The sequence below is a fragment of the Cheilinus undulatus genome, linkage group 18 (assembly GCF_018320785.1).
Source record: "Cheilinus undulatus linkage group 18, ASM1832078v1, whole genome shotgun sequence".
Taxonomy (NCBI): Eukaryota; Metazoa; Chordata; class Actinopteri; order Labriformes; family Labridae; genus Cheilinus; species Cheilinus undulatus.
In genome coordinates, this window is record NC_054882.1 from 2753041 (window position 1) to 2779001 (window position 25961).

At 43.0% G+C, this 25961-nt stretch overlaps 1 protein-coding gene across 4 annotated transcripts in view; it reads right to left on the bottom strand.

Annotated features, from left to right (window-relative positions):
- akap6 (A kinase (PRKA) anchor protein 6) overlaps positions 1 to 25961 on the bottom strand; it is a 319977-nt gene that overhangs the window by 12912 nt on the left and 281104 nt on the right. For 2 of the 4 annotated variants that reach the window (XM_041812714.1, XM_041812713.1), the window contains exons 22-23: positions 8342 to 11272; positions 4346 to 5575 (exon numbers count right to left, since the gene is read on the bottom strand). In XM_041812714.1, the coding sequence (XP_041668648.1) occupies positions 4346 to 5575; positions 8342 to 11272 (4161 nt within the window). The remainder of the gene's footprint in view (positions 1 to 4345; positions 5576 to 8341; positions 11273 to 25961) is intronic. The other 2 variants (XM_041812716.1, XM_041812715.1) reach the window with 2 other exon arrangements.

Here is a 25961-nt window from a genome sequence, read left to right on the forward strand (position 1 = left end):
AAACGTTGCCGTAGACAACATGGCGGTTCAATATGGCAGCCTCCGTGAGGGCGACCCGCGGTAATGTAAATTTAAAAAGCTTTTTTCTAATTTTGAAAAAGAAAATGAAAGTTTAAAGGGGATGATTGCGCACTTATTTTAACATACTTCACATAGATATATAAACATTATATCCCGTGTACACTGTTTCTGTTCGGCGAAATGCAGCCAAATTCTACATATTGTACCTTTAAGGCTTCACTTTAAAGCAGCAGCTATCTTACACAGTTAAGAAGGGGAGACAATGACTTGAAGATAAATGTTATGATAAAGAATGGCAGTCATGGTGATAGAGCAGAGTTACATTGGCTTTTGTAGGGAGCATCCGTCGTTCACACCATCGTCTCGCCCCTGTGGCCATTACTCATCAAACTGTTCATTGAGTTCTGGACTTTATAGCCCCAGGCCTCTCTCGGGGTCTCATACCGGGTCTACTTGACCTTGGGGAAACTGTTTCAACACCCATTAGAGAGTTTGGGAAGCATGGATAATTATTGTGATTAAAAACCTGTAGATGAACTGATGCGATTTTGTTTTATGCTGCAGTAAAACTCTTATTTATCACATTTCAAATTGCACCAATGATACACGGCCCACATTAGCATGCATCGTGTGAGGAACAACTACAGGCGTCTTTGCTCGGGATCAGAAATGAAACAAGCTCTTCAGCCGAGCCGCAGTCCTCTTAAGGAGAGTAAAAGTTGATAAACAGACGAGGCAGCAAGGTTGCAGAGATGGTGAAAAATGCCAAAGTCATTTGCATAAGGAAATAGAAAAGTTAAAAAAAGAGCACAAACACGCTAATTCAGCGATGAAATGAATTGAACGATCACTGCGGGACGGGGAAAGCTCTTAGCTGATGAATCCTAATGAAATCTGACTGATAGTAATTATGCTGATGTTGTTCTGTGGACCTTAACCTTTTAACTAAAAAACTGAGAAGTCTGCAAATCCCCCCTTGCATTAACACCTGAGGGAGGAGGAGGAGGAGGAGGAGGGAGGGAGAGGGGGGGGTCAGGGGGAGAGGAAGTGGAAAAAGAAGTAAAAACGCAAAGGTAGGTAAAGATAGGAGCAGGAGAGGAGTGAGATAAGGGGATGAGAGGAAAGAGAGAAGTAGGAAATAGACTGGGGAAGAGCGCAGGTGAAGAAGAGGGGGAGGAGGCGATCGAAAAAGAGAGGGAGGATGCAGCAGGGGTCCTAAAGGTGCTGCAGCTCCTCCTAAAATGAAACACAATTAAAACCATCGGCTCTAAAGACAGCTAACAGCTACACATGAGGTGTTTTAGAGTCTACTGGCTCCATCAGAGAAATCAGAGAAGTCAGATCATCCTGTTAGACGGAGCAGCAGAAGTAAGCGTTGCCATTTTTCTCTGTTTTTCTCGTAAAAACTTCAGAACATCCGACAGAGTGGACCAATGGCACGAATCCAGTTAGCCTGCAGTGACATGCCGCCCAGCTCCACAGCTCACTTGTTGCCTGCACTTACACTGGGTCTACAGGTAACAGCTCTTTGTCTTAACATTATTTCTCTGCATTTTTTTTCTCTTTACATAACACTGTGCAGAACTTTTAGACACGTTTGAGCCAAAATTTGAGGCTGAAGTAAGACGTGTAGCTGTGAGATTTTTCTTAACAGATGCTGTCGGGGCCAGACATTAAAATCAACTTATATAAAATCAATATTTTGGTCCAATTAACAGATTCTTGTAAACATAGTATGTCCTTTAACAGCCTTTGAGATCAGCCCCTGTCACCTATACTGCAGCCAGCCACAAGGGGGCGATTGAAATATTTAACTACATAGTTCTGGACCCCTCATGATGTCCTTTTTGATGTGCTATTACTCGATTAATCAAGTTAATCAAATCAATATGCTGTGATTAATCATGATTAATCAAGGTTTATATAGTTAATTAACTAACTAAATCTAAAATGTAACCATCATTTTAGTCAACTTAAACTAAATAAAAAATAAGCTTTCAAAAAAAGCAAAGGTGGAGGAAAAGGTCACAAAAGCATCTTCAGCTGTGATTTAACTCAGTTTACTATTACGGTGTGTGAACATCACTGCAGGCGGCAGTCACTGTTAACAGACTGATGCTCTCCAGACGGCTCCAGCATACACCAAAGGGTGCATCCACGTCTCTGTCTGCACCATCCTCACTGCTGGATTAACCACAACTTAAATAAATACCTATGTTTTATTCCAAGAGCTGGCCACAGGTCCCAGCGGTCTAAGGCAGCGTTACTCAACGCGTGGCTCTGGAGCCACATGTGGCTCTTTTATGTCTTAATCTGAAATATTATTCCCCAGAAAACCTTAAAAAAGGGAAACTTTAACCTCAGAAATGCTCCATTGAAGTCACATTAATCAGTTTGTTTCCCACTATTGTACAGTCAGCTTTAACTGGAAACTTTTAATCAATTTTTGCTGCTTTTAGCCCTTTAATACCATTTCTTTTTGCCCATTTTTGCCACCTTTGTCTTGCTCTTTGCCATTTTTTCTTCCTTCCTTTGCCATTCTCTGCCATTTTTGGCCCATTGCAGGTGCCTTTTGCCATTATATGCCATTTTTTTCAAAGTTTTGCCACCTTTTTTACAGCTTTTTGCCCATTTTAACCTCCTTTATGTTGCTTTTTTGCCCGTTTCAGTCACTTTACACTCATTATTTGCTTGTTTTGCCGCTTTTGACCATTTTTGCCCCCTGTAACTTATTTTTTTGGTCACTTCTCACCTATTTTTGCCCGTTTCTGCCCGTTTTTCCTATTTTTTCTCCCCATTTTTGCCACTTCTATCTGCCACTTTTAGTCTATTTTTGCCACCTTTGTCCTGCTTTTTGCTGTTTGCAATTTTTCCCCCTTTTTTTGCCATTTTCTGCCACTTTTCGCCCATATAATCTGCCTTTTGCCATTAAATGCCACTTTTCTTCCCATTTTTGCCACCTTTTTACAGCTTTTTGCCCATTTTAACCTCCCTTATGTTGCTTTTTTGCCTGTTTCAGTCACTTTTCATAGATTTTTTGCTACATTTTTGGTGCTTATGACCATTTTTTCTACCTGTAACTCATTTTTTTGTCACTTCTCACACATTTCTGCCTCTTTCTGCCCATTTTTGCTACTTTTCTCCTCATTTTTGCCCATTTCTTGCTGTTTTTTTGGCCATTTTGCCACCTTTAACTTATTTTTACTGCCACTATAACCTATTTTTGTGCCACTTTTTACCAATTAGATTGTGGCTCTTGCAAAGGTATTTTTCACCTATTTGGCTCTCTGGTGGAGCAGGGTTGAGTAATGCTGGTCAAAGGGTTGAGTAACGCTGATCTAAGGCGTGGCCCATGTATGTGGACAGCCTGGGTTAGAATCAGGCCTGTGGCCCTTTGCTGCCTGTCTCCCTACTCTCGTCCCATTTCTGATGCTATCCACTGTCCTCCTCGGTCGAATAAAGGCATGAAAAGCCCAAAAAGAAATCTTAAAAAAGCTGGCTGAAGCTTAAACACCAGGGCAACTTATACCTGTTGAAACAATTACATGCAACATCATTACAACAACTGTGTACAGCTGCAGCTAACACTAATATAATCCAAATTGCAAATGGCTGTTCAGAATGTGCTGGAATACCCAACGACACAGACCAAATCAGCAGAGTTTTGTGCCGCCTATCAACCCCTTCCTTTTCATCATTAAGTCATAATTGTGCAAACAGAAAATAAAGATGGAAGTGGGGAGAGAGGGGGGAATGACATGCAGGAGAGGAGCCTCTAAGCATGGGATGCACAAACATAACGTCTAAACTATGGGGGCGCCAAAATGTTCTTTAAAGTAGTGTGAGCTCTTAATTCTGCACCTACTGATAACCCTTACCTTTATGATTAATTAATATAAAATAACGTTGTGCAGCACAGAGTATGGGGTTATTATGTGGAAATAGTTCATGCAGCACCACTAAATGAAACTGATTTTGACACCCCTGAGATGATGCTAGAAGAAGACGGAAAGGAAGAGGCAGAGAGGGAATAAAATCAAAGTTTTGGAGAGAAAATGAAGGTATGATGGTAAAGGGAAGTACACAAAAGCTGAGAGGGTGTGAAGAAGAGGAGGAGAAGGTAGAGAGGGGACACCTATCAGCTCCTCTCACGTTTGTCTGGCCTCACAAATGGAAATGAGAGAAATGCACTCCGGCTTCATTACATTCAGACCCAGCGAGGGCCTCGGCTCAGTCTAATACTTGGAGTAGAGAGGTGAAGAGCAGTATCAAGGCCCTGTATAATGTCCTGATATCAGATCAGTCTAATACCTGGAACACTAACCTGTTTCTGCACTGCTGTCTTTGCTTCCTGCTGCACGCCGCTCCGCCGTCTCCTCCCTTTCTCCTCCTGCTTCACCCGCTGAGTATCCCCTTCTCCTCCCCTCTCCCCCTCCTCCCTATCTGCCTCTCTCATCGCCGAGCAGTTAATTTTGGGATTAATACGCGTGGCGGTGGCGGCTGGCTCTTTTGAGGGATTTGTAGCGGAGCTGCAGACACTTATCTTGGTCATTACGGCGCCCATATTGGATTCAAGCGTTTTAGTATCTGCCAAACATTCGGCTGCGGAGGAGTCTATCGGGGCGACACGCGCCCGGGGATTAAGATAAGGAGGCCCCTCATTACGACTCCTCTCCTCCTGCGGCGAGCTGACACTCACAGCGGCCGCGACTTCTCCTCCAGCGACATCACAGAGGAGGTACGGGTCCTCACCTCGCTTCTCTTCCTTGGCGCCAGAGGACACGGACAGGGAGGGAGGGTCGTCTTCCTCTGGTTCGGAGCCGGGCCTCTGGAGGAAGGCGGAGACGCCATTTGAGGGCAAAGAGGCGGAGAATGAGCTGAAAGACGGCTTCGGGAAAGGAGAGAAGGAGCTCTGGTCTTCATCTGTGACTGTTGCTTGAAAATACAGCTGATCATGCTCTCTTTCCACCTCTGACCCCGCCGAAGGGGACAGGTAGCCCAGACCATCACCTGGTCTGATACTGGGCCCCTCCTGAGACGAGTTTTGAAGATTATCATTTGGTTGCAGACAAGGCAAGCTAGCTAGACTGTCCAGTTCGTAACCATGAACACGTCTTGACTTCTTGTTGAGCACCATGCTGTAGCAGAGAGGAGGGCCCAGATAAACCTCCTCTGTACAGGCTGCAAACAGCATCTCCTCGTCTCTGATGTCTGGGCTGGTGGGCACAGAGAGACAGGGGCTCGTGGACTCTTTAGTTTGGCACTCAGAAGCGTTCAAATCAACAGCAATGGAGTTACTCTTAGAGAGGAGGGAGTGTCTGGAGGACGGGGATGTTACGTGGTGGTTGGTGCTCGTAAACAGCTCGGGGCTGGGGCTGTGGAGGCCTTGAGTCGGGGTGATATAAGTGGGGATGCTGTAGGGCAGCGGCGTGGAGCTTTTGTCCTCGGAGCACTGACTGACCTCGCCACAGTCGCTGTCATGGGAGGAGAGAGACAGGTAGGCGTAGAAGTCTCCTTTACGCAGGTGGAGGGGCCGGTGGGAGTGCTCGATGACCTGAGGGAGAGGAGATAGAAGAGATAGAGAGTTTAGGGGTTGTTTTCTGAATTGTATGGTTTTAATGAAATGCTGCATGCTTTTTAAACTGACTAACTTGATTTTGATTTATTTAAACATTGCATCAGTGCTCTTTAAGGTTCCAGCCCTGAAGGGAGAAAAACCCTATTGCATTTTGAGTCCATTTGTTGTTATTTTTACTCATATTTCTGGCCAAAAGCACTCAAATTCCTGTGAGGTGGAATGGAAAAAACAGCGGCTATAAAGAGCATTCATTGTCTTGGACATTTATCCTTTTAAAAAAAGAAAAATACAAAAAGGTCCAGCTAAATAAAGACACCTGTGACTGGAAGGTCCTGTCACTGGTTAATCAGTATTCCTGGCTACCATTACACCATGATGACAAAAGAACACTCAGGAGAAAAGGTTATTGGAAAGTTTAAGTCAGAAGATGGATACAAAAATATTTCCCAGGCTCTGAACATCCCCCAGAGTTCAGTTAAATCCATCATGAAGACGTGAAGGAATATTTCACATGTGTAACTCTGCCTAGATCAGAGAGTCCTCACAAACTGAGTGGGCGTGCAAGAAGGAGACTAGTGAGAGAGGACATCAAGACACCTATGACTACTCTGAAGGAGTTCCAAGCTTCAGCAGCTGAGATGGAGAGACTCTGCAGACAACAACTGTTGCCTGGGTTCTTCACCAGTCAGAGCTTTATGGGAGAGTGGCAAAGAGAAAGACACTGTTGAAGAAAACTCAGATTCAACCTGGACTAGAGTTCACCAGAATTACTGTGGGAGACTCCATGGTCAAGAGGGAGAAAGTTCTTTGGTCTGATGAGACCAGAATGGAGCTTTTTGATCATCAGACAAGACTCCAAACACTGACATCACCACAAACACACCATCCCCACTGTGGAGCATGGCTGTGGCAGCATCATGCTGTGGGGGTGCTTCTCAGCAGCTGTCCCTGAATGTTCTGGAGTGGCAGAGACAAAGCCCAGACCTCAATTCAATGGAGAATTTGTGGCTGGACTTGAAAAGGGCTGTTAACACCCAATTCCTGTGCAATCTGACAGAGCTACAGCAGTTTTTGTTTATTTTCTTATGACCCTGGTAATATGCAGGGACATCCAGAGCACGGGTTCTCAACCTTGGGGTGGGGTCGCGAGACACTGAGAGGGGGTCACCAGATGCCTTAAAAACAACTAAGAATATTTTTTGAATTTCAGTGTTGCCACTTTACACCAATTTTACCAATTTTAACCCCTTTCCATCACTTTTTAACACAAAATTTGCCAATTTTAGCACATTTTTGCCACTTAACACCCATTTGTGTCAATTTTATACCCTTTCCCACACTTTTTTTCTGCCTGTTTTTGTCACTTCTAAACCAATTCTTGCCACTTTCTGCCTATTATTACCTCATTATTGCCACTATTAACCACTTTCTACACCTCTTTTTGCCCATTTTAACCACAGTTATCTCATTTTTGCCAGTTTATACCAACTTCTCATCCCAGTCTACATTATTTCCCTCAATTTTTTGCACTACAAGCCATTTCAGCCACGTTTTAATCCACTTTAACCTTTTTTGTACCCATTCTTGCCAACTTTATCCTTTTTTGATTATTTTTTGGCCACTTTTATCTAAATTTTGCCGCTATTAACCAATTTATTTTCCTTACGAACCAGTTTCAACACATTTTCCACCATTTTTTGCCATTATCCAGTAATTTAAGCATTTTTTTTTAACCAATTTAAAATATTTTTTTAACAAAAGTTATTTCATTTTAAGCTTAACTTCACAGTGGACCATGGTTTTGCTGACCTCCATGGGCCCCCAGTTTTGCTGGATCCCAGAAACATTCCCCTTTATCCCTCCTTATGTGTAGCCTTGTCACCACACAACTATTCATGAATGTTCATGACTGTTCATCCACCTTCAGGTACAGTGGGGGTCCCCGGTCTCTGGCACCTTATTCTGGGGGTCCCGGGCTGAAAAGGTTGAGAACCACTGATCTAGAGCATGACTGGGGTTGTGTCAATCCCCTTTACCATCCCATTGTACCGTCAGGCAGCTTTAACGGCCAAATCATGACTAAAAGTTCTGCAGAGCACTGCACATTGGATGAAAACCCACTGAAGACATCCTAAGCTATTTGAACTTCTAGAACCCATAGATTGCCTCTGTCTATATTTTAATATGCATCTACTGAATTGGATAATATACATGCATAATTTTTAATAGAAGATCACATAACGAGACCCAAGTTTTTGTTAATTAGAATATTAAATGTCCCTGAATTAACATTTCACACTTTTGTGACATTTTCTGCCTGATTTATCTTTCTTTTTAAGAAATAAACAGAGGATTGGGAACTGATTAGATTGATGCAACGGCAAAGGATACTGAAGAAATTAGTCATTACAGTCGAAAAGTTGTGATCTTTGATGCGATTTATTCAATTACTCTAACTCAGTGAGCAAATTAGCTAATGTTATTTTGTACTTTTGGATGCATTTGTCCTCAAAAATGTACAGAATATATATTAGGGCACAAAGGACTCAGATAATATTCAATTATCCCATGCATATATTATCTGCAGTCACATGTATGCCTTTCATTAGCAGATTTTGGCAAAATCAGTTCAACTATTTGCATGCCTTTTTGAATAAAAAATTAACAGTCTGATTGTTTGAAATGATCTTGTGCAGTTTAAGGTATTTTTGTGTGATGTGAGGTGAAGTTTTACTTCTGTACCTTGTCTCTGATCTGTGCCAGTGATGCAGGACCTTGGTCTTGGATGGACCCACTGTTCTGGACGTGTTTCTGCTCATCAGGCTGATTCTCTTTGCTCTTCAGTGCCAGAGACGTCATGTCAATAATGTCCCTTACAAAGTCATGCACATTCTCCTTCTTGCCCTCCTCTGTGCTGCCTGGTCGGGGGTTAGAGGGGGACGAGAGTTGGTTGCAGCAGGAGGAGTGAGAGCTGTGTCGTCTTTTGGGGGGCAGGGACGTCTTTTTGTCTCTGACGCCCTGTCTCGTCTCCTCTGTTACTAAGGATGAAAACTTAAATTTTTCCTGAATGGTGATGGCCTTGCGTCCAGAAGCTGCCTGCCTGCTATTACCATGCAAATCATCGTGGGATCTGCATTCCTCCAGAGGGGACAGGGAGGGAGGTGAGGGGAGGGAGGAGCTGTGGCAGGGCAGCTCCCCTCTCAGCTGGCCCACTAAAGAGGAGGTATGTTTGGATGAGAAGGGAAGGAGCTCACAAGACGGCGATGAAGGAAACTCCTTTACAGAGTTTGAGTCCATCTTTACAATCAAGTCGTTGACGTCTTCGACTGACTCTCCTGTTTTTGCATACAGGTAGGAGTCTCTCAGCGACTCCCCTTTCTTTGTGAACACGCTGGACTCTTCTCGGAGGAGTTCATCGTCTTCGTCTTTTCCTTTTAAACAGCTCTGGTCCACATTTCCGTTCTCCACATCGTCCACAAACTGGCTGATGTAGCTTCTTGTCGCGTTCCTTCGGTTTTCCTCTTCCTCTTTCTCCATCTTGTCTCGATTGTTGCCACTTGTGCTGCTGTTTTCCACTAATTTTGCCACTGAGTGAGTCTGAAAGCAGGTTTGCTCCCTGTTCTGAGAGGTAAAGGGGGAAGACGGGTGGGTTCCACACTGCAGCTCATCCCACAGCCCTGCCTCTGTTTTAGACGAGGAAGACGAGTTTTTGGGCGATCTCATCCAACTCTGAAGCTCCCTCTTCATATACTCCAGCCCCAGAATGTAAGACCCCTCCATTTCCTCCTCATCATCGTCGTCATCATCATTCCCAGAGGAGACACAGCTCAACCTCTCCTCTTCTTCATCCTCTCCATCCCGAACACCGAGCTCCTCCTCGGTGAGAGTGAGTGTTGATGAAGACAGGAGGTCGCTGTCGTCCTCGTCTTCGTCTGTACATGCTGACGTACACGAGACATTAACCACCAAACTCAAACTGGCTGCATCAGCTTCATCCAGCCCCTGCCCTCCTTGGCTGTTTCCTTGTCCACGTTTGCGGCAAGATTTTGAGTTGGCGTTAGCCGCTGAGGCGGGATCCAGAAAGAGTTGGCGCTGATTTCTAAGTAGAGCGAAATCTTCGGACCCCAGAGACGAGTCTTCAGTGCTGCTCAGCTCCGTCAGAGATGCTGTTGCCGAACTCTCGTTGATCAAGGATGGCGGTCCTTTCCGGAAGGATCCTGACATCCCAGAGAGAGGGATATTCTGACCACCAAGAGAAGGTGAAGCAGGGAGCCTGCTCCGCTGAGGGGAGCTGCATCGGAGCGTCATATCAGAAACGCTCCGTGTCATCTTGGCAGCTAGGGGACTCTGAATGTTCTCCAGGCGCTTCAGGAGGTCAAGAGTTCTCCGGCTCAGCTCCCCTGACGACGGTTCCCCTTGTGCACTTTCATTGTTTTCCACCTCAACGCTGTCTACATCTTTGCCCTGTCCTAATTCCAACTCCCCAAGGCTTGCAAGGCTGCCTCCAGTCTCATTGCTACGGCACGGGGCCAGGCAGCTCTCGAGGGATGCGCTACGATGCAGCGGGTCTTTGGAGGGAAATAACTCGATGCCAAGCGCCAGCAAGGACTCAAGAGAGGAGCCCTGAGATAAAACTGGACTTGGTGCCCGTTGAGTAAGAGCAGGAGGGGACTCCAGACGGTTGAACTTGTCAAAGTTGAATTCTGTGATTTGACTGTGAGACATGGGGGTCTTTAGGGAGTCTCCACTCAGTCCTACTTCAAAATCAGAGTCTGAGTCAGCAGGGGTCAGGATTACACGCCCATTGATTAGGATCTCCACCGCCTCGCCTCCTCCCCTCTTAGGCCTCCTCTTTCTCTCCTCCTTACTGTCATCTTTCATTCCATCCTCCTTCCGTTCCTTCTCCCTTGCGTTATACCTCATCTTGGTTCTTTGGTTGTACCTGTGCAAACCTGAATCGTTCCCATCATCAGTTTCATCCTTCTTCTCCTTTATCTCATCTTCCTGATCCTCCTCCTCTCCTTGGATTTCAGAGTTGTTGGATGTTGTCTCCACATCTCCTGTATCACTAACAATCCCGCTCTCGCTCTCTGACCTTCGACTGTTCACTGACTGACCACTTCCTCTGCCACATTCTGTCTCGTTTTCCCTGTCCTGGTACCTGACCGTTCTGTCTCCTCGTGCATCATACATCAAACCCCCCAGGAGATCTGGGAGGGATTCAATGGAGGAGAAAGAGGAGTCCTTACTCAGACTCTTCAGGAGGAGGTGATGTTTCCGTTTGCCTGATTTGGTTTTGTAAGGCGCCGCTGAACTGTGCGGAAACAGAGGCTGGGTGTATAATTCAACATTATGGAGGCTGTACACTTGGTAGATGTTGTTGTTGTTAGAGGAGGGGGTTTGAGGCTGAGCATCTGACATCGTGTCACCACACTGAACCCCGTCAGGGTGATTCCTGTTGGTCGTACGGCTGTTAGAAGGCAGGTTTTCTTCTGTGGGGAGGTTCTGCGTGAGGTCCGGCTCTGCTTCTCCTTGTGACTCTTGTTCTGTGATTGTCATATCAGTTTCATCCCATTCCCAGGAATCATCAGGCGCCGGTGCAACTGGACCCGCTGGAAGTGGGCTGATCTGGTGGAGATCAACCAGACCTGGCTCCAGAAAGTTCCCAGGTACCTGCAGACAAAAAACAAAAAAAAAAGAAAAAATAGAGAAGGAAAAAATATGTTAGAAATTGTTCAGGAAGGATGAAGAGGAATCCTGCCGGCTCAGCTGCTAAAGCACAAACCATGAACCCCCGTCTGAGGATTTAATCCTGCTGCATGTCAAACCGCTTTTCTCTCTCTTTCTACGTCTTCTTTGTAAAATGCTGAATAAACTGAGTCACTTAAGCAGCAAAGAAAGGAGAGATTTAGGCATAAATACAATGTGGATCACGGCTTTTTACTGAATGCAAACACCAAATGTTTAATATGATATTGTTTGGACTATATGAGGGTCTGTTTCAGATGTCACTGTCTGCTGATTGATATCAATGAATAAACCACACTAGACATGACCCTGAAAGATCACCAGGGAAATCCTGAATGCATCTGAATAGAGACAAGACAGTCACACATCCACACCAGGGTTGGAAATTAACCCCAAACATATGTGTTTTCATGCAGCTTCAGGTGAGTTCACTCTATCTACTAACTATGGAGGCTGGTAAAGTCGATCTGTGATTGAGTCTACATAGTTTGAATCCTAGATTGTTCTGCTTTATGTGGATTGATGCCATTTGGTTGCAGCACTAATCGACCAGAATGCATGCATTGGAACTGCAAAGATTGACGAGAGCAGGACTGATCTGCAACAGAGTGCACTTCCCATGCAGATGCAAACCATCATGAACCTGACTGGGAAAGCTTCAATAGGAAACGTATGAGAAAAGGTAGAGGCTTTGAAAAAAACTCAAGAGTGTGATTGGATGAATGTTCTGTCTGTCACATCTCTACGGGCCAATCAGAGCAACAAAACACATGACGTAGCTGCTATGGAGCTGCTGACAGAGTTACAGTAATAATACTCCAGACGTATAAAACACAGCGCTGGCGCCGGCTCAGTAGGTAAAGGGTTAAATAAACCAGTTGGCAGTCCCTTAACGGTGCTGTTCTTTCACAAATACGTGACAGAATATATGTCAGTAATATGACCTCTGCAAACTTTACACCCCAAGAGTGTGAAATACAGCGCTCTTTCAAAAACCCTTTAAACCAGTATATTTTAAGACAAATGCCTGCAAAACTGTGTTATTTCCAGTATATTTGTTGAATTACTTTCTTTATTCATGCTACTGCCATGCATTTAAAGGGGGATTTCTGGTATTAGGCTGGATGGTTTTCTTTTTTCCTCCAGCCTGTGTCCTAACGGCCTTCAGACAAAAGTTTATAAGCCTGTTTTTAAAAAAGCGCTCTGCTTTATTATCATTTAAAGTGCACAGAATGTTTTATTTTGTGCCGTCAAACGCAGCGGGAGTATAGTCTATGTTTTCTTAGATGTTGCGTGTGTCATTTTGGCACCAAACTCTTTAAAAAGACGTGTTTAAAATCCTCTGTCCTCTCCGAGAGCGCTGTCTCCACTCCGACCGCCGTTTGAAAAGAGACACAGTGACACCCGACTCTGACAAAAACACGTTCTGTGATCATTTAAAGAAGAGTAAAATCAGCCCACCCCAAAGCAATTGCTCATAAATCTCAACACAAATTATTCCGCTCTGGAACAAAGCGATGAATTATTCAAAAACGACTTCTGAGAGAAAGCACGGAGCTGAAAACCCCAAAGTAAATACGTAATCAAAAGCCTTCAGAAAGCTCGGCTGTCTAAAAATATGCTTAGACACAGGAATTCTTCCCTTCCACAGACATAATTATACAAATTGCTCCGCGTCTCGTTAACAAGAGAGGGGGGGTAATTCGTATTAGCCATTCATAGCCTATTAATCTAATAAACTAGTTGGCTGTGTATGTGTGAGAGTCAGTGCATGTGTGGATACGGCTCTGTGTAATGAATTTCTATTAGATTTGTGTTTATTCCCCTTGTGCTGATAAGGGAGATGGGGGTAATGACTGAACTGGGTTTTGCCAGTGCAGATGCATTCAAAAACACATTCAGGGCTGAGGGGAGAGGCTATCAATCAGACTAATCCAATCAAATCGAGTATTTGATGACCCACGGAAACCTTGTGTATAATTTATATCAGTAATTTATCTCATTTCTGTAATTTTGCAATGCTTAATCGCTGAATTGAGGCTATTTTCATGACCGCAGACAGAGGAGAGAGGAGACTTCTGGTGTCCGACAGCGACAGCGGCTGCACAAACACATTTTTTAACAGCAGAAACTATCTCTAAAGTGTCGCTGGTCACCTGCCAAAGAGACCGAGCTGGCAGGCTGGCAGAGCAGACAAATCTAGCAGTCAAACCGTGGTGATATTTCCCAGCCAGAGTCCAACAACACGCCAGAGTATTCCTCTGTTTACTGTGCGTCCAGATGTTACAGGAGTTGACTCAGGGATGATGAGTTCACGCAGGGTTTAGTTCAAATATGGAAAACCTCAGAATATCACCACAAAGTTTTTGATCAATAAAAGGAAAATGCATGCTATTGCAGCGTCTTAGCATGCAAAAGCACCCTCTCTTTGCTTTGTTTATTACACCACTACTCTCCACAGTCATCAGGATGCTACACTATAGCAACTCCACCTGTGCCATATTCCAGGCACCCAGCGGTTTGCGCCGACTGACAGCATGTGACCTTGCACACTGGGTCTATCACTGCAGCGATGCACAGTCCTGAGCAGCTGGAGACGAGAGATCATGAAAGAACTACGAGTTTGGGCTTTCTGCCTCAGTTTGCCCATTTTGACAGTTTAAACCTGTTTTCCCACTTCTAAATCTCAGTTTTAATCAAATGTCCTACCCATTTATGTCACTTTTAACTTATTTCTGCCACTTTTTCATTCCTTTTACCACTTCTGATGCCATTTTTTGCCACTTAAACCAATTTTTGCCATTATTTGCTTATTTTTTGCTACTTTTATCTAATCCTTGCCATTTTTTACCCGTTTCTTCTACTTTTAAAATCCCATTTCACCACCTTTTCCTCGCCCTTTTTTGCCATTATAACCCATTTGTATTCTGTTTGTGAAAGGGATTTACATTTTTAAAATGGCCATATACTACGGCACAAATGAATAATAAAAAATGTGTTTGTTGCTTTGATAAGAGTGTTAAAGGTAGCAAAAAAGGGCTAAAAGTGGCCAACACCGGGAGAAAAAGTGGGAAAAATGGGGAGAAAAATTGGCATAAAAGGGCAGAAAGTGGCAAAAAGAAGCGGCAAAAATGGGCTAAAAGTGGCAAACACCGCGAGAAAAATGGCAAAAAAAAGGCAAGAAAGTGGCAAAAATCGGTGGAGGTGACAAAAACAAGCTGCAAAAATGGGCTTACAGTGGCAAACATTGGGAGAAAAATGGTAAAAAAAAGGGCAGAAAGTGGCAAAAATGGGTGGGTAGAGACCAAAAAACTGAGTTAACTGTGGCAAAAACGGTCCCAAAGTGGCAAAAACAAGAAAAAAGAGTGAAAAGTGACTAAACTGGGCAAAAATCTGAAAAAATATGGGAAAAATGGGCAAAAAATTGCAAAAAGCAGGATAAAAGTGTCAAAAATGGGCAAGAAGTGACAAAAGAAATGGCAAAAAATGGGTTAAAATTGGCAAACACTGAGAGAAAAATGGCAAAAAGGGCAGGAAGTGGCAAAAATGGATGGAAAGTGACCAAATACTGAGTTAACTGTGGCAAAAACATGGAGAAAATGACTGAAAAGTGACTAAACTGGGCAAAAATCAGAAAAAAATGTGGGAAAAATGGGAAATAAGTGGTATTTAATTGCAAAAGACAGTTTAAATAGGCATTGAGGATCACTGCTTTAGTCACTTTTGATTTAATAATGTCACTAATTACTAAGAAAAAATACATCAAAACACACTTTTCATTGCAGGCTTCGCAAGGGCCCCTCCCTACTGTGGGCCTGGGTAACCAGTACCCCCCCCCCCCGCTACACCCCTGTTCACCAGTATTGCTACCTACTGCTCAACCTGCTGACTCCCAGCACTCTCATAACAGCAGTGACTGGAAATTCACATTTGATGTTGCCAGATTTTTATATATTTGTTTCAAATTTGTGATGCATTTGCATGGAGATCACACTTGTGCTAACATGATCTTTCCTGCCTGATTGTTGACAAGGACCAGAACCCAGTCTGATGAGCTGTGAGCTAGAATCTGTACCAGGATTTCTCTTATGGAAACCAGCTACTGGGTGACAGTTCAACTATATCAAGTCAAACTAATATTGACTGAAATCTGTCCTACTATGGCAAAATGAACCCAAAAATAGACAGAATTTAAGGCAATTGTTGTTTTAGTGCAGGAAGGAGAAAATCAATGCTAAAATAGTTTTTATTAAATGCAATATTGCAAATTTACCATACTTAGTGTAGTATTTATAGTAATGCTTAGATGCCTATAAATGCTCTTGCTGAGAGTCACTGCATTTCACTGCCAGTGTATACGGGCACTTGCCAAATAAAAACTATCCATGCAATTTCCTGTTACAGCCATAAATGAAGTCAGCAAATACAACAGTGAGCTCACATTATCATTTTTATTTGTGATGCATTATTGACCCGATGCATCTCTCTGTATTTGGTGTGTATGTGGAAATCTTAAATGCTCTCAATAGCGGTCTAAGCATTAGGAGGCTGCAGAAGTTGTGCCAGAATAATGGACATTGCAAACATAATCCTGATGATTTAGTTGGCTTTAAATGCCTGGTTCATCCTCTGGGAACCATGAGCATTCATATTTCTAATTATAATAATTACAGTTCTGCATTATGGCTGCAGATGTTTATAGAAAACAAAATAAACGGGACATTTTTGACAGTCTTTCTAACTTTGATGAACGTTATCAGACTGGAGTTTACTCTGCTTACAGCCATAATCACACCTGCCAGCAGTGTTTGTGTGTGCATGCAGAGAACCGCTGTTGTGTTGTTTTTTGGGGGGTTTAAAGCGGAAAACTTTTTCCCATTAGCTCTGGTTTGACTGCTCCCATTTGTTAGCATAGCATCTGCTGGAAGGCCCAAGGAGAGCGGAGCTATCTAGCAGCGTCTGGGTGATTATTCATGTGCCTGTGCTCCTCCAGGAGCTGCTGCTGCTGCTCCGCTCTCTGCTGGCTCTCTGCTGTACCAGTTGTCAAAGAGCTGAGGGAGCCCGGCGTCACCGCTCTGATTCAAAATGAATAGAAGCGCGCAGATAAATCACCTCTCCATGCAGAGTGGAGGAGCAGACAGGCTGCTTTGAATGTAATTGCAAACGGTGAATGAAATCCTCCATATGTTGCTCATAACTCTGCTCTGAAATATATTTTATAATCACCAGGAAAGTGTTCTAAAATATAATTTCCATATATTACATTCTGCTAACAGGTAAAGAGAGTGAAACCTCATCCCCACAACACCCTGCAGCTTTCATTTAGACTCATTTACATCGAATAAAAGATAAAACAGGATCCTTCATTTGCTTTCTGAGCAGCAGGCACAGATGCACTGAACAACAAGTGACAAAATGTTGACAACATCATTACGTCTGAAACAAAAACCACACGGTCCGAATCATACACCTCCCAGACGGACTGCCGGAGGTCAGCCTCCGAGAAAAATTAAAGAATTGTTATTTACATTCGGTTTTTATGTGTCAGCGTGTTTGTTAGCCCAGTTATGACGGTTCTCAAAGGAAGAATATTAAAGGTACAGTTCAACAAATCTATCGATGTAGCTGCCCTGTTTTCAAATGGTTAAAAGCTGAACTGCACTCAAATCTAAACTGAATCTTTCTTGTTACTGCTTTATTCAAACATCGAGCCGCGGGATCATTTCTGTTTGTTCTCATTAAAACCAGGATATGGTACAAAAAATGACATACCATATATAAATGATATACCATATACCATACCAAATCATTCAATAACATAACATACCATACCAGCCCAGACTAAACTAGACTAGACTAGACTAGACTAGACCAGACTAGACCAGACTGGACCAGACCAGACTAGACTAGACTAGACTAGACCAGACCAGACCCCACCACAACAGACCAGACTAGACTAGACTAGACTAGACCAGACCAGACCAGACCAGACCAGACCAGACTAGACCAGACTAGACTAGACCAGACCAGACCCCACCACAACAGACCAGACTAGACTAGACTAGACCAGACCAGACCAGACCAGACCAGACCAGACCAGACCAGACCAGACCAGACCAGACCAGACCAGACTAGACTAGACTAGACTAGACTAGACTAGACTAGACTAGACTAGACTAGACCAGACCAGACCAGACCAGACCAGACCAGACCAGACCAGACCAGACTAGACTAGACCAGACCAGACCCCACCACAACAGACCAGACTAGACTAGACTAGACTAGACCAGACCAGACCAGACCAGACCAGACCAGACCAGACCAGACCAGACTAGACTAGACCAGACCAGACTAGACTAGTCCAGACCAGACTTCACCACAACAGACCAGACTAGACTAGACTAGACTAGACCAGACCACACCACACCGGACCAGGCCAGACTAGACCAGAACAGACCAGACCAGACTAGACCAGGACAGACCAGACCAGACTAGACCAGGACAGACCAGACCAGACCAGGCCAGACTAGACCACGACAGACCAGGCCAAACCAGACTGGACCAGACTTGACCAGATGCCAAGAAATTCTACTATACAATACAAAATCATACCAGTCAGATCAGACCAGATGAGAGGGTAAAAAACGATACGATAAAACACGATAAGATACTAGACCCAACCAGATCAGACTAGTCTGTCAGGAACAAAAGGATACAGTACGATATGATACAATACAAAGGTGTTTCAATGGATCTAACAGGTAAATCCTCTACACCTGATTAAACACCATCAAGTGATTTCTGTGCTCCAGTCTCTTCTAGATTCACCTGTTAGATCCACTGAAACACCTTTGTACATTGCTGGTCCTCTCTGAGAGCACCGACCTCCATCCATGGAGGGGCTGAAGCACAAGAGACTCTTTCTTCATGATACAATACAATTACAGACCAGGCTAGACCAGACCAGACCAGACCAGACCAGACTAGACCAGACCAGGCTAGACTAGACCAGACCAGAGCAGACCAGAGCACAGCAGAAAGTGAGAGATGATATGACACCATTCAATCAGAATGGTGTCATATCTGATTACAAATCAGGCCAGGTCCCTCCCTGACCATTGACGGGGGGGCAAACCAGGCCCAAAACTACAATCGTCTAGAGTGAAGCCAAGTTTCCTGTCTGTCTGATCAGTTTAAAGATTTGAAGATTAAAGAAGCAAACAAATAGCCCTCATGAAGGAAAAAAACAATTAAACATCAACCTGAGACAGCTGAAATCGAAAACCTAAGAAACTCTATGAACACAAGCAACCACAGTAATTTACACAAACACATAAAAAAGCCCACAGAGGGACCAGGAGAGGACAATCGTTTTATCATGGAGCAGAAGTGTTCATTTTTAAGCTAAACCACCCAGATCTATGCCTCCCTGCTCCTCTCTCTCTCTCCTCTCTATTCCTCTCCCATCCTCAGCAGAAGTGAAATTACTCTCCAGCCAGGCAGCGAGGTCAAAGTGTCTGGCCTCTGTTATTTGTCTTCTCCCTCTCTACAATGTGTGTGTGTGTGTGTGTGGGTGTGGGTGTGTGGGTGGGTGTGTGTGTGAGTTTGTGTGTGAGTGGACAGAGAGAGAGAGAGAGAGAGAGTCCCACCGCTAACGGCACATGTACAGTAGAACCAGGCTGATTCTCATCCAGCCTCATCATTCATAAACAAGCCTTCAGATATTTAATCAGCCATCCTCCTCTGACCCTTTGGTACTATTTAATTCTGTTTAATTCAATTAATGAGTTCTACAGCCCAGAAAATATATTTAACTATAAAACAATAACACAGCAAAAAAACAAGGGTGTCATCAGCATACGAGGTGAGCCAAAGTGCTTTGTTAGCGGATTCATTACTAGTCTGCTAATACTCTAGCACAGACGTCAGTCCAGACCTGCCCTTTTGGTTCTTAAGATAACCTTGGTTGGGTCCGTGCAATCTTGTCGTTTGAGCTTTTTATTCCGAAAACGTGCACAGTCCTTGTCTACTGTATTGAATGATGTTGCAGACTTGCTTCTGGCAACATAACAAGCCAGCCAATCTCCCTTCGCATATCATGTCTGTGCTCAGTGATACGTGAATTTGGATCATAAACAGATTCATTAAGATTAATGTAACGTTTTCGCTGTGCTTGTTAACCCGAAAACTTGCTAATTTTTCGGAGGACTTGTCTCTATTAACATGGCGGCAACACAGGGAGAAAACGACGAAGAAGACGTTCAGTTCAAGTGACTTCTGGAATTAGAAGACGAGATATGGCGGCGATTTTCCGACTTCTGGTGTGAAGTGGAGGTCCTCCAGTGCATCCAGGTACTCTTGCATTTAGTTGACTCCTCTGTGTAGATAAGCCAATAAACTGTTCTTTGTTATGTTTATATTCTGTCTAAAAATGACGGTCCTTTTTACCACCTGTTTGGGTGAGATGAGGAACTTCTGGTAGATTTATAGTAATGACATGAGCTTAACCACAAAAAAAGAACTTGCTATGGATGGTTAAGTGAGCTAAAATGGCTACAGGGAACTGTAAAAAGTGGAATATTAGACATGAGATATATATATATATATTTAATAGATGGGACATTTCAAAGAGCAGTGGGATGTTAATTTGGATGTAAGAGCAGAAAGATATTAAAGTGAGTAGTATCCAGTTACAGTCCTGCTTTGGTAGCATGCATTTCATGCATTTTCAATAATAATTGCTCAAATTTCGGGCATTCTGTTACACCAGGGGTTCTCTGCCTTTTCAGCCCGCGACGCCCAAAATAAAGGTGCAAGAGACCGGGGACCCCCACTGTACCTGAAGGTGGCTGAACACAGTCATGCACATTCAAGAATTAGGGGAAGGGGGGAATGGGAGATCTTTCTGGAGCCCAGCCAAACTGGTGTCCAGCAAAATCATGGTCCATTGTAAAGTTAAACCGTGGTATTTTATATTTAAACTGAATAATAACTACTTTTATCAAAGAAAGTAATTTTAATCCATTTGTGTAGTAAGTAGCCCTCTTAAAAATGCAAATCCTTTTGTTAAAAAATAATTAAAATACATTAAAAATAGCTAAAATGGGTTAATAATGACAAGAAATGGTGGGAAAGGTGGTGAAAAATGATTTTAAAAGTAGAAGAAATGGGTTAGATATGGCAAAAATTAGATAAAAGTAGCAAAAAAATTTAAAAAATGGCAAAAATTGTCATATCAAGTGGTAAAATGGGATTCAAAAGTGGCTGAAATGGCATTAAAGAGGCAAAAATAGGTGGAAATTTGGTGAAATGGGATGACAATTGATATAAACTGGCAAAAAAGGGTTAGCTGATGCAGAAATAGTCAGAAAATGGCACAAAGGGGCATATCAAAATGTGAAATGTGGCTTAAAACGTGGTAAAAGAGGTTAATAGTAGCAATAATGGATCAACAGAACCAACAATAGGCAGAGAGTTGCATGACTTGGTTTAGAATTGGCAAAAACAGGCAGAAAAAAGTGGTGGAAAGGGTTTAAAATGGGTTTTAAGTTGCAAAAATGGGTTAGAATTGATAAAAGTTGTGGGAAAAAGTGATAAAAACAGATAAATTTTGTCAAAATTGGTGTAAGTGGCAACAGTATCATTTAAAAAATGTTCTTAGTTTTTTTTAAGGCATGTGGAGACCCTGTCTCAGTGTCTTGCGACCCCAAATGGGGTTCTGACCCCAAGGTTGAGAACCCCTGTGTTACACAAACTAATGCTGACGGCCCTATGTAAAGAGATTTCATTGGTTTTGAGTACACGTGTCAGCAGCCTGCAAAACCTGCTGAAATTTCACTCCCAGCCAGCATGGTTTATTGGTTTATAACTCAGATGGTGTTAAAGATCAACTTTGATTGTTTAGACAAAGAAAATGAAGCAAATTTTCATGGTACCCAGCCAGGTAGGGAACTGTTCTCGAGTCCTGCAGAGTAAAAAATTAATCTTAATTTTGAATTTTAATGGTTTTAGGATTTTAAATCACACTTAAACCGTGACTGGTTGGATAAATGTTCCTCATTTGCAGCAAAGAACTTTGAGATTGGTTTGTAAAACAATCATGACCAAAAACAGTCTGAGATGTCTCCAGCTTTGTTTGAGTAAAATCCTCTTTTAAACTAGACTGAACCCCTCCCTGAATCACCCTCTCTGAGCACTCTGAGCTCTTAACACATCACTATCCATCAATTAATTCCCCCTAATCAATATATTGCCTTGAAGTGAGGCTGTGCGCCGTCACATGCACACAACACACGTAGTTTGGCTTTTATTCAGTAGGATATATGTATTTATGCTTTATGCACCTGTGTGTCTTACTGTGAGTGTGTGCTAAGTTTGAGCAGCTTTTTATTTGAGTTGAAGTGTGTCTGTTTGTGTGAGTCTCGTATATTCAAATGCAGCCCTCCTTCTGTCTGTGTAAAACAATATTCATCACTATTAGAAATCCATAAACGCTCCATCCTGCTGCAGCTCTCTGCCTCCACATTAGTCCAATAAAGCACTCCGCTCTCTCTCTCTCATGTCTCCGTGTGCCTCGTTCGACCCGGGTTGATTGTACCCTCGTGAACAATATTCCTCTTAACACCCACAATGCTCCGTGCTTTAAACCGCCGACCAGCTGCACATGTGCTGAGCTGTCATCCTGCAGCGTGAACCCATCATCCCGATCACCGAGAGGCTCGTAGCGGAGACGTTGATTTCTAATAAGACAAAGCTGTAGGCGACGCGCCGTCGTGGCGGCAGACACGCGTGGTTGTGTTGTGATATGCAAACTGTCAAAGTGTTAAAATCTCATTTGCCCAGTTCCTTTTGTTTGTGGAGGAGGTGGCAGAGAAAACATTTCAGTTTCTGTGACACTGATCGTCACACTGGAGGACTAACAGATCCGTTTGTATCTACTGGCTGCTCCAGTTTGATTTCACTGATGCAGGATGGAGTGCAGCTTCGGCCTCTGGAGGCTTTAAAAGTCACAAAAGACACAGAAAAATCCACTCTGATTGAGTTATTCAGGAGAGTAACCAACAGTTAATCATAACAGCAGTAACAGATTTAGTTAGTACTGCATTTTTTCCCAAGAATTGTCAAAATCCAATTTAAACTTAAATTAAAAACACTCAGAAATTGTAAAAATCCCACAACTACAAATGAGAACATTTTGGTCACTTTCATGTCAGTTGGTCAGGAAAAAGTCAGTCATTTAATGGGAACTGTTCACAACATGTTTGTCCTCAGGTGGCACCAAAATTCCCACAAGTCAGGAGACGCTGACAGCATCTTTGATTTCACATTTAACCAAGCGTATGGTGTTAGTCCCTGGCAGGCCAAAGAGTCAAGCTGCCATATAATCGAGATCAGCTGATCTCACACAAGCCCTCATCATCTGACAGCCAGCTGATTCGCTCAAAGCTCCCTCTGCAAGCTGCTTCTTGCAACCCTCCTCCACCTCAGCTCCTCCATTCTTCTGCTTCTGACTTAATCAAGGTTATTCTGTTGTCAGTGATAACTGCTCTGCTGCTTCTCTCCCTGCCTCAGGCTTTTCTCGTAAGCACAGGAAAGACTGTGCTGCATATGTGTTAAATATTCAGTTATCCAGAGTGAATCTGGCCTCCTGCTTGGATCAAAATAATCCTGATGTTTTTGGAGCTAAGTTATCACAATCCTGCTAAAAATTTGAACAACACAAACTGGAGGTTTTATCGGGATTAGACACAGGATTGGATTACCTGATCTAAATCAAATGTGTGACCTTTTATTTTCTTTGTTTTCTAACGATCTGATTTCAAGATTTAAATCTTCAATCCCGTAGGATTACTTCGAACCAGCCAGGCTTTTTTGGTGAGCCCTGATCAGCGTTTAAAAATCAGGTACAAGTCACAAGACACAACAATCAGTTATATATTACTCTCTTTATTAGCAGGTATTAATTTTTCTCTTATTGCTGTAATCTATATTTGGTGGTAAGATTGTTCTGGGACCCCCCTTCCCTTCCACAAGTCTATGTGGAAAAGCATCAAGTAGGAACAGCACATGTTCTTGCTCTACCTGTGCCTGCAAGGAAAGCCAGAGGCAGGGAGGGAAGCAGCAGAGCAGAGCTCTGATTCAGTCAAATATAGCATAGAGGAGGAGCTGGGTTGGAGGAGGGTTGCTATAAGCAGCTTGCAGAGGGCGCAGCAAAGCGTAGCTAGGCTAGAGCATGGCAGCATGAGTGCCATTAGCCAGTAGCATGCTCAGAGCAAATTAGCCTGCTAATGAGGAGATCAACTGATCTCATATATATTGCAGTGCTTGACACCCTGGCCTGAGCTAGGGCTATACACCCGATTAGATATAAAACAATACTATTCGAGCCTTTCGATGGCAAGTGCACAATACAGCTGAATATCACTTTTGGACGATGATGCATTTCTTCAAGTTCATCTGGGGATTGAAGTCCTAACTCTCTAGGAACCAGCATGGTAGCCAAGTCCAGTGTGTTAGGTGTAAGGTGTGTAAGGTGTTATAAAGCCGCCTTTTCTTTGGAGCCAAAATCTTTATTATCACTATACGCAGATGACTCTCATGTTTATGAATGAAATCCAAAACCACTAATCAGTGATCTTATGTATATTTTATATCATACAGTCATGGACAAAAGTATTGGCACCCCTGGAATTTTTCCAGAAAATACACCATTTCTCCCAGAAATTGTTGCAATTACAAATGTTTTTGGTATACATGTGTTTATTTTCTTTATGTGCATTGGAGCAACACAAAAAATCTCAAGAAAAAAGACAAAATTGACATAATTTGACACAAAACTCAAAAAATGGGCCAGACAAAATGATTGTCCCCCTTTTAAAACTGTGGGTAAATCATTTTATTTCCAGCATGTGATGCTCATTTAAACTCACCTGTGGCAGTAACAGGTGCTGGCAGTCTAGAAATCACACCTGAAGCCAGTTAGAATGTCTAAAAGTTGACTCAACCTTTGTGTTGTGTGTCTGTGTGTGTCACACCAAGCATGGAGGAGAGAAAGAAGAGCCCAGAATTGTCTGAGGACTTAAGAAGCAAAAATGTGGAAAAATATGAACAATCTCAAGGTTAAAGACCATCTCCAGAGATCTAGAAATTCCTTTGTCCACTGTGTGTAATATAATCAAGAAGTTTATAACTCATGGAACCGTGGCTGATCTCCCTGGGCATGGATGGAAGAGAAAAACTGACAAAAGAATACAACGCAGGATAGTTAGAATGGTGGATAAACATCCTCAGTCAACTTCTACACAAATTCAGGCTGTCCTGCAGACTCAGGGTGCAAAAGTGTCAGCTGGGACCATACGTGGTCATCTGAACGAGATGAAGCGCTATGGCAGGAGACCGAGGAGAACCCCACTGCTGACAAAGAGACATAAAAAAGCCAGACTGGAGTTTGCAGAAATGTACCTGAGTAAGCCTCAATCCTTTTGAGAGCTTTTTGGAAAAGCACGTCATTCTACTGTTTACAGAAAACAGAATGAGGCCTACAAAGAAAAGAACACAGTACCTACAGTCAAACATGGTGGAGCTTCAAGGATGTTTGGGGTTGTTTTGCTGCCTCTGGCACTGGGTGCCTTGACTGTGTGCAAGGAATCATGAAATCTGGAGACTATCAAAAAAGTTTGGGCTGCAATGTAGGGCCTAGTGTCAGAAAGCTGGGTCTGGGTCAGAGGTCATGGGTGTTCCAGCAGGACAATGACCTCAAACATACCTCAAAAAGCACCAAGAAATGGTTGGAGACAAAGCTGGAGAGTTCTGAAGTGGCCAGCAATGAGTCCGGATCTACACCTATGGAGAGATTTCAAAACTGCTGTTGCAAGAAGCACCCTTCAAGTCTGAGAGACCTGGAGCAGTTTGCAAAAAAGGAGTGGTCCAAAATTCCAGCTGAGAGGTGTAAGAAGCTTGTTGATGGTTATAGGAAGTGATTGGTTTCACTTATTTTTTTCCAAGGATGTGCAACCAAATATTAAGTTGAGGGTGCCAATAACTTTGTCTGGCCCATTTTTTGAGTTTTGTGTCAAATTATGTCAATTTTGTCTTTTTTCTATGGATTTTTTGTGTTGCTCCAATGCACATAAAGAAAATAAACACATGTATACCAAAAACATTTGTAATTGCAACAATTTCTGGGAGAAATGGTGTATTTTCTGGAAAAATTCCAGGGGTGCCAATACTTTTGTCCATGACTGTATGATATAAAATATACATAAGATCACTGATTAGTGGTTTTGGATTTCATTCATAAACATGAGAGTCATCTGCGTATAGTGATAATAAAGGTTTTGGCTCCAAAGAAAAGGCGGCTTTACAACACCTTATTGGACTCATACATCCCTTAAAGCACTGGCTGAGCTCTGAAAATGTCATAAAGTCTCTTTTTGGTGGGAAATGTTTGACTTTAACTGAACTTTTACCAACAAAATTTTGGTTCAACTCGTATGTTTTTGAACAGAACACAAGCTTGGTTTCAAAGTTAACCAAGTGTTGCTCTTACTTATGACTACATGGGTCTATTTCATGTCATTTACCACACACTGACTGTTAAAAATGTATGTATGAC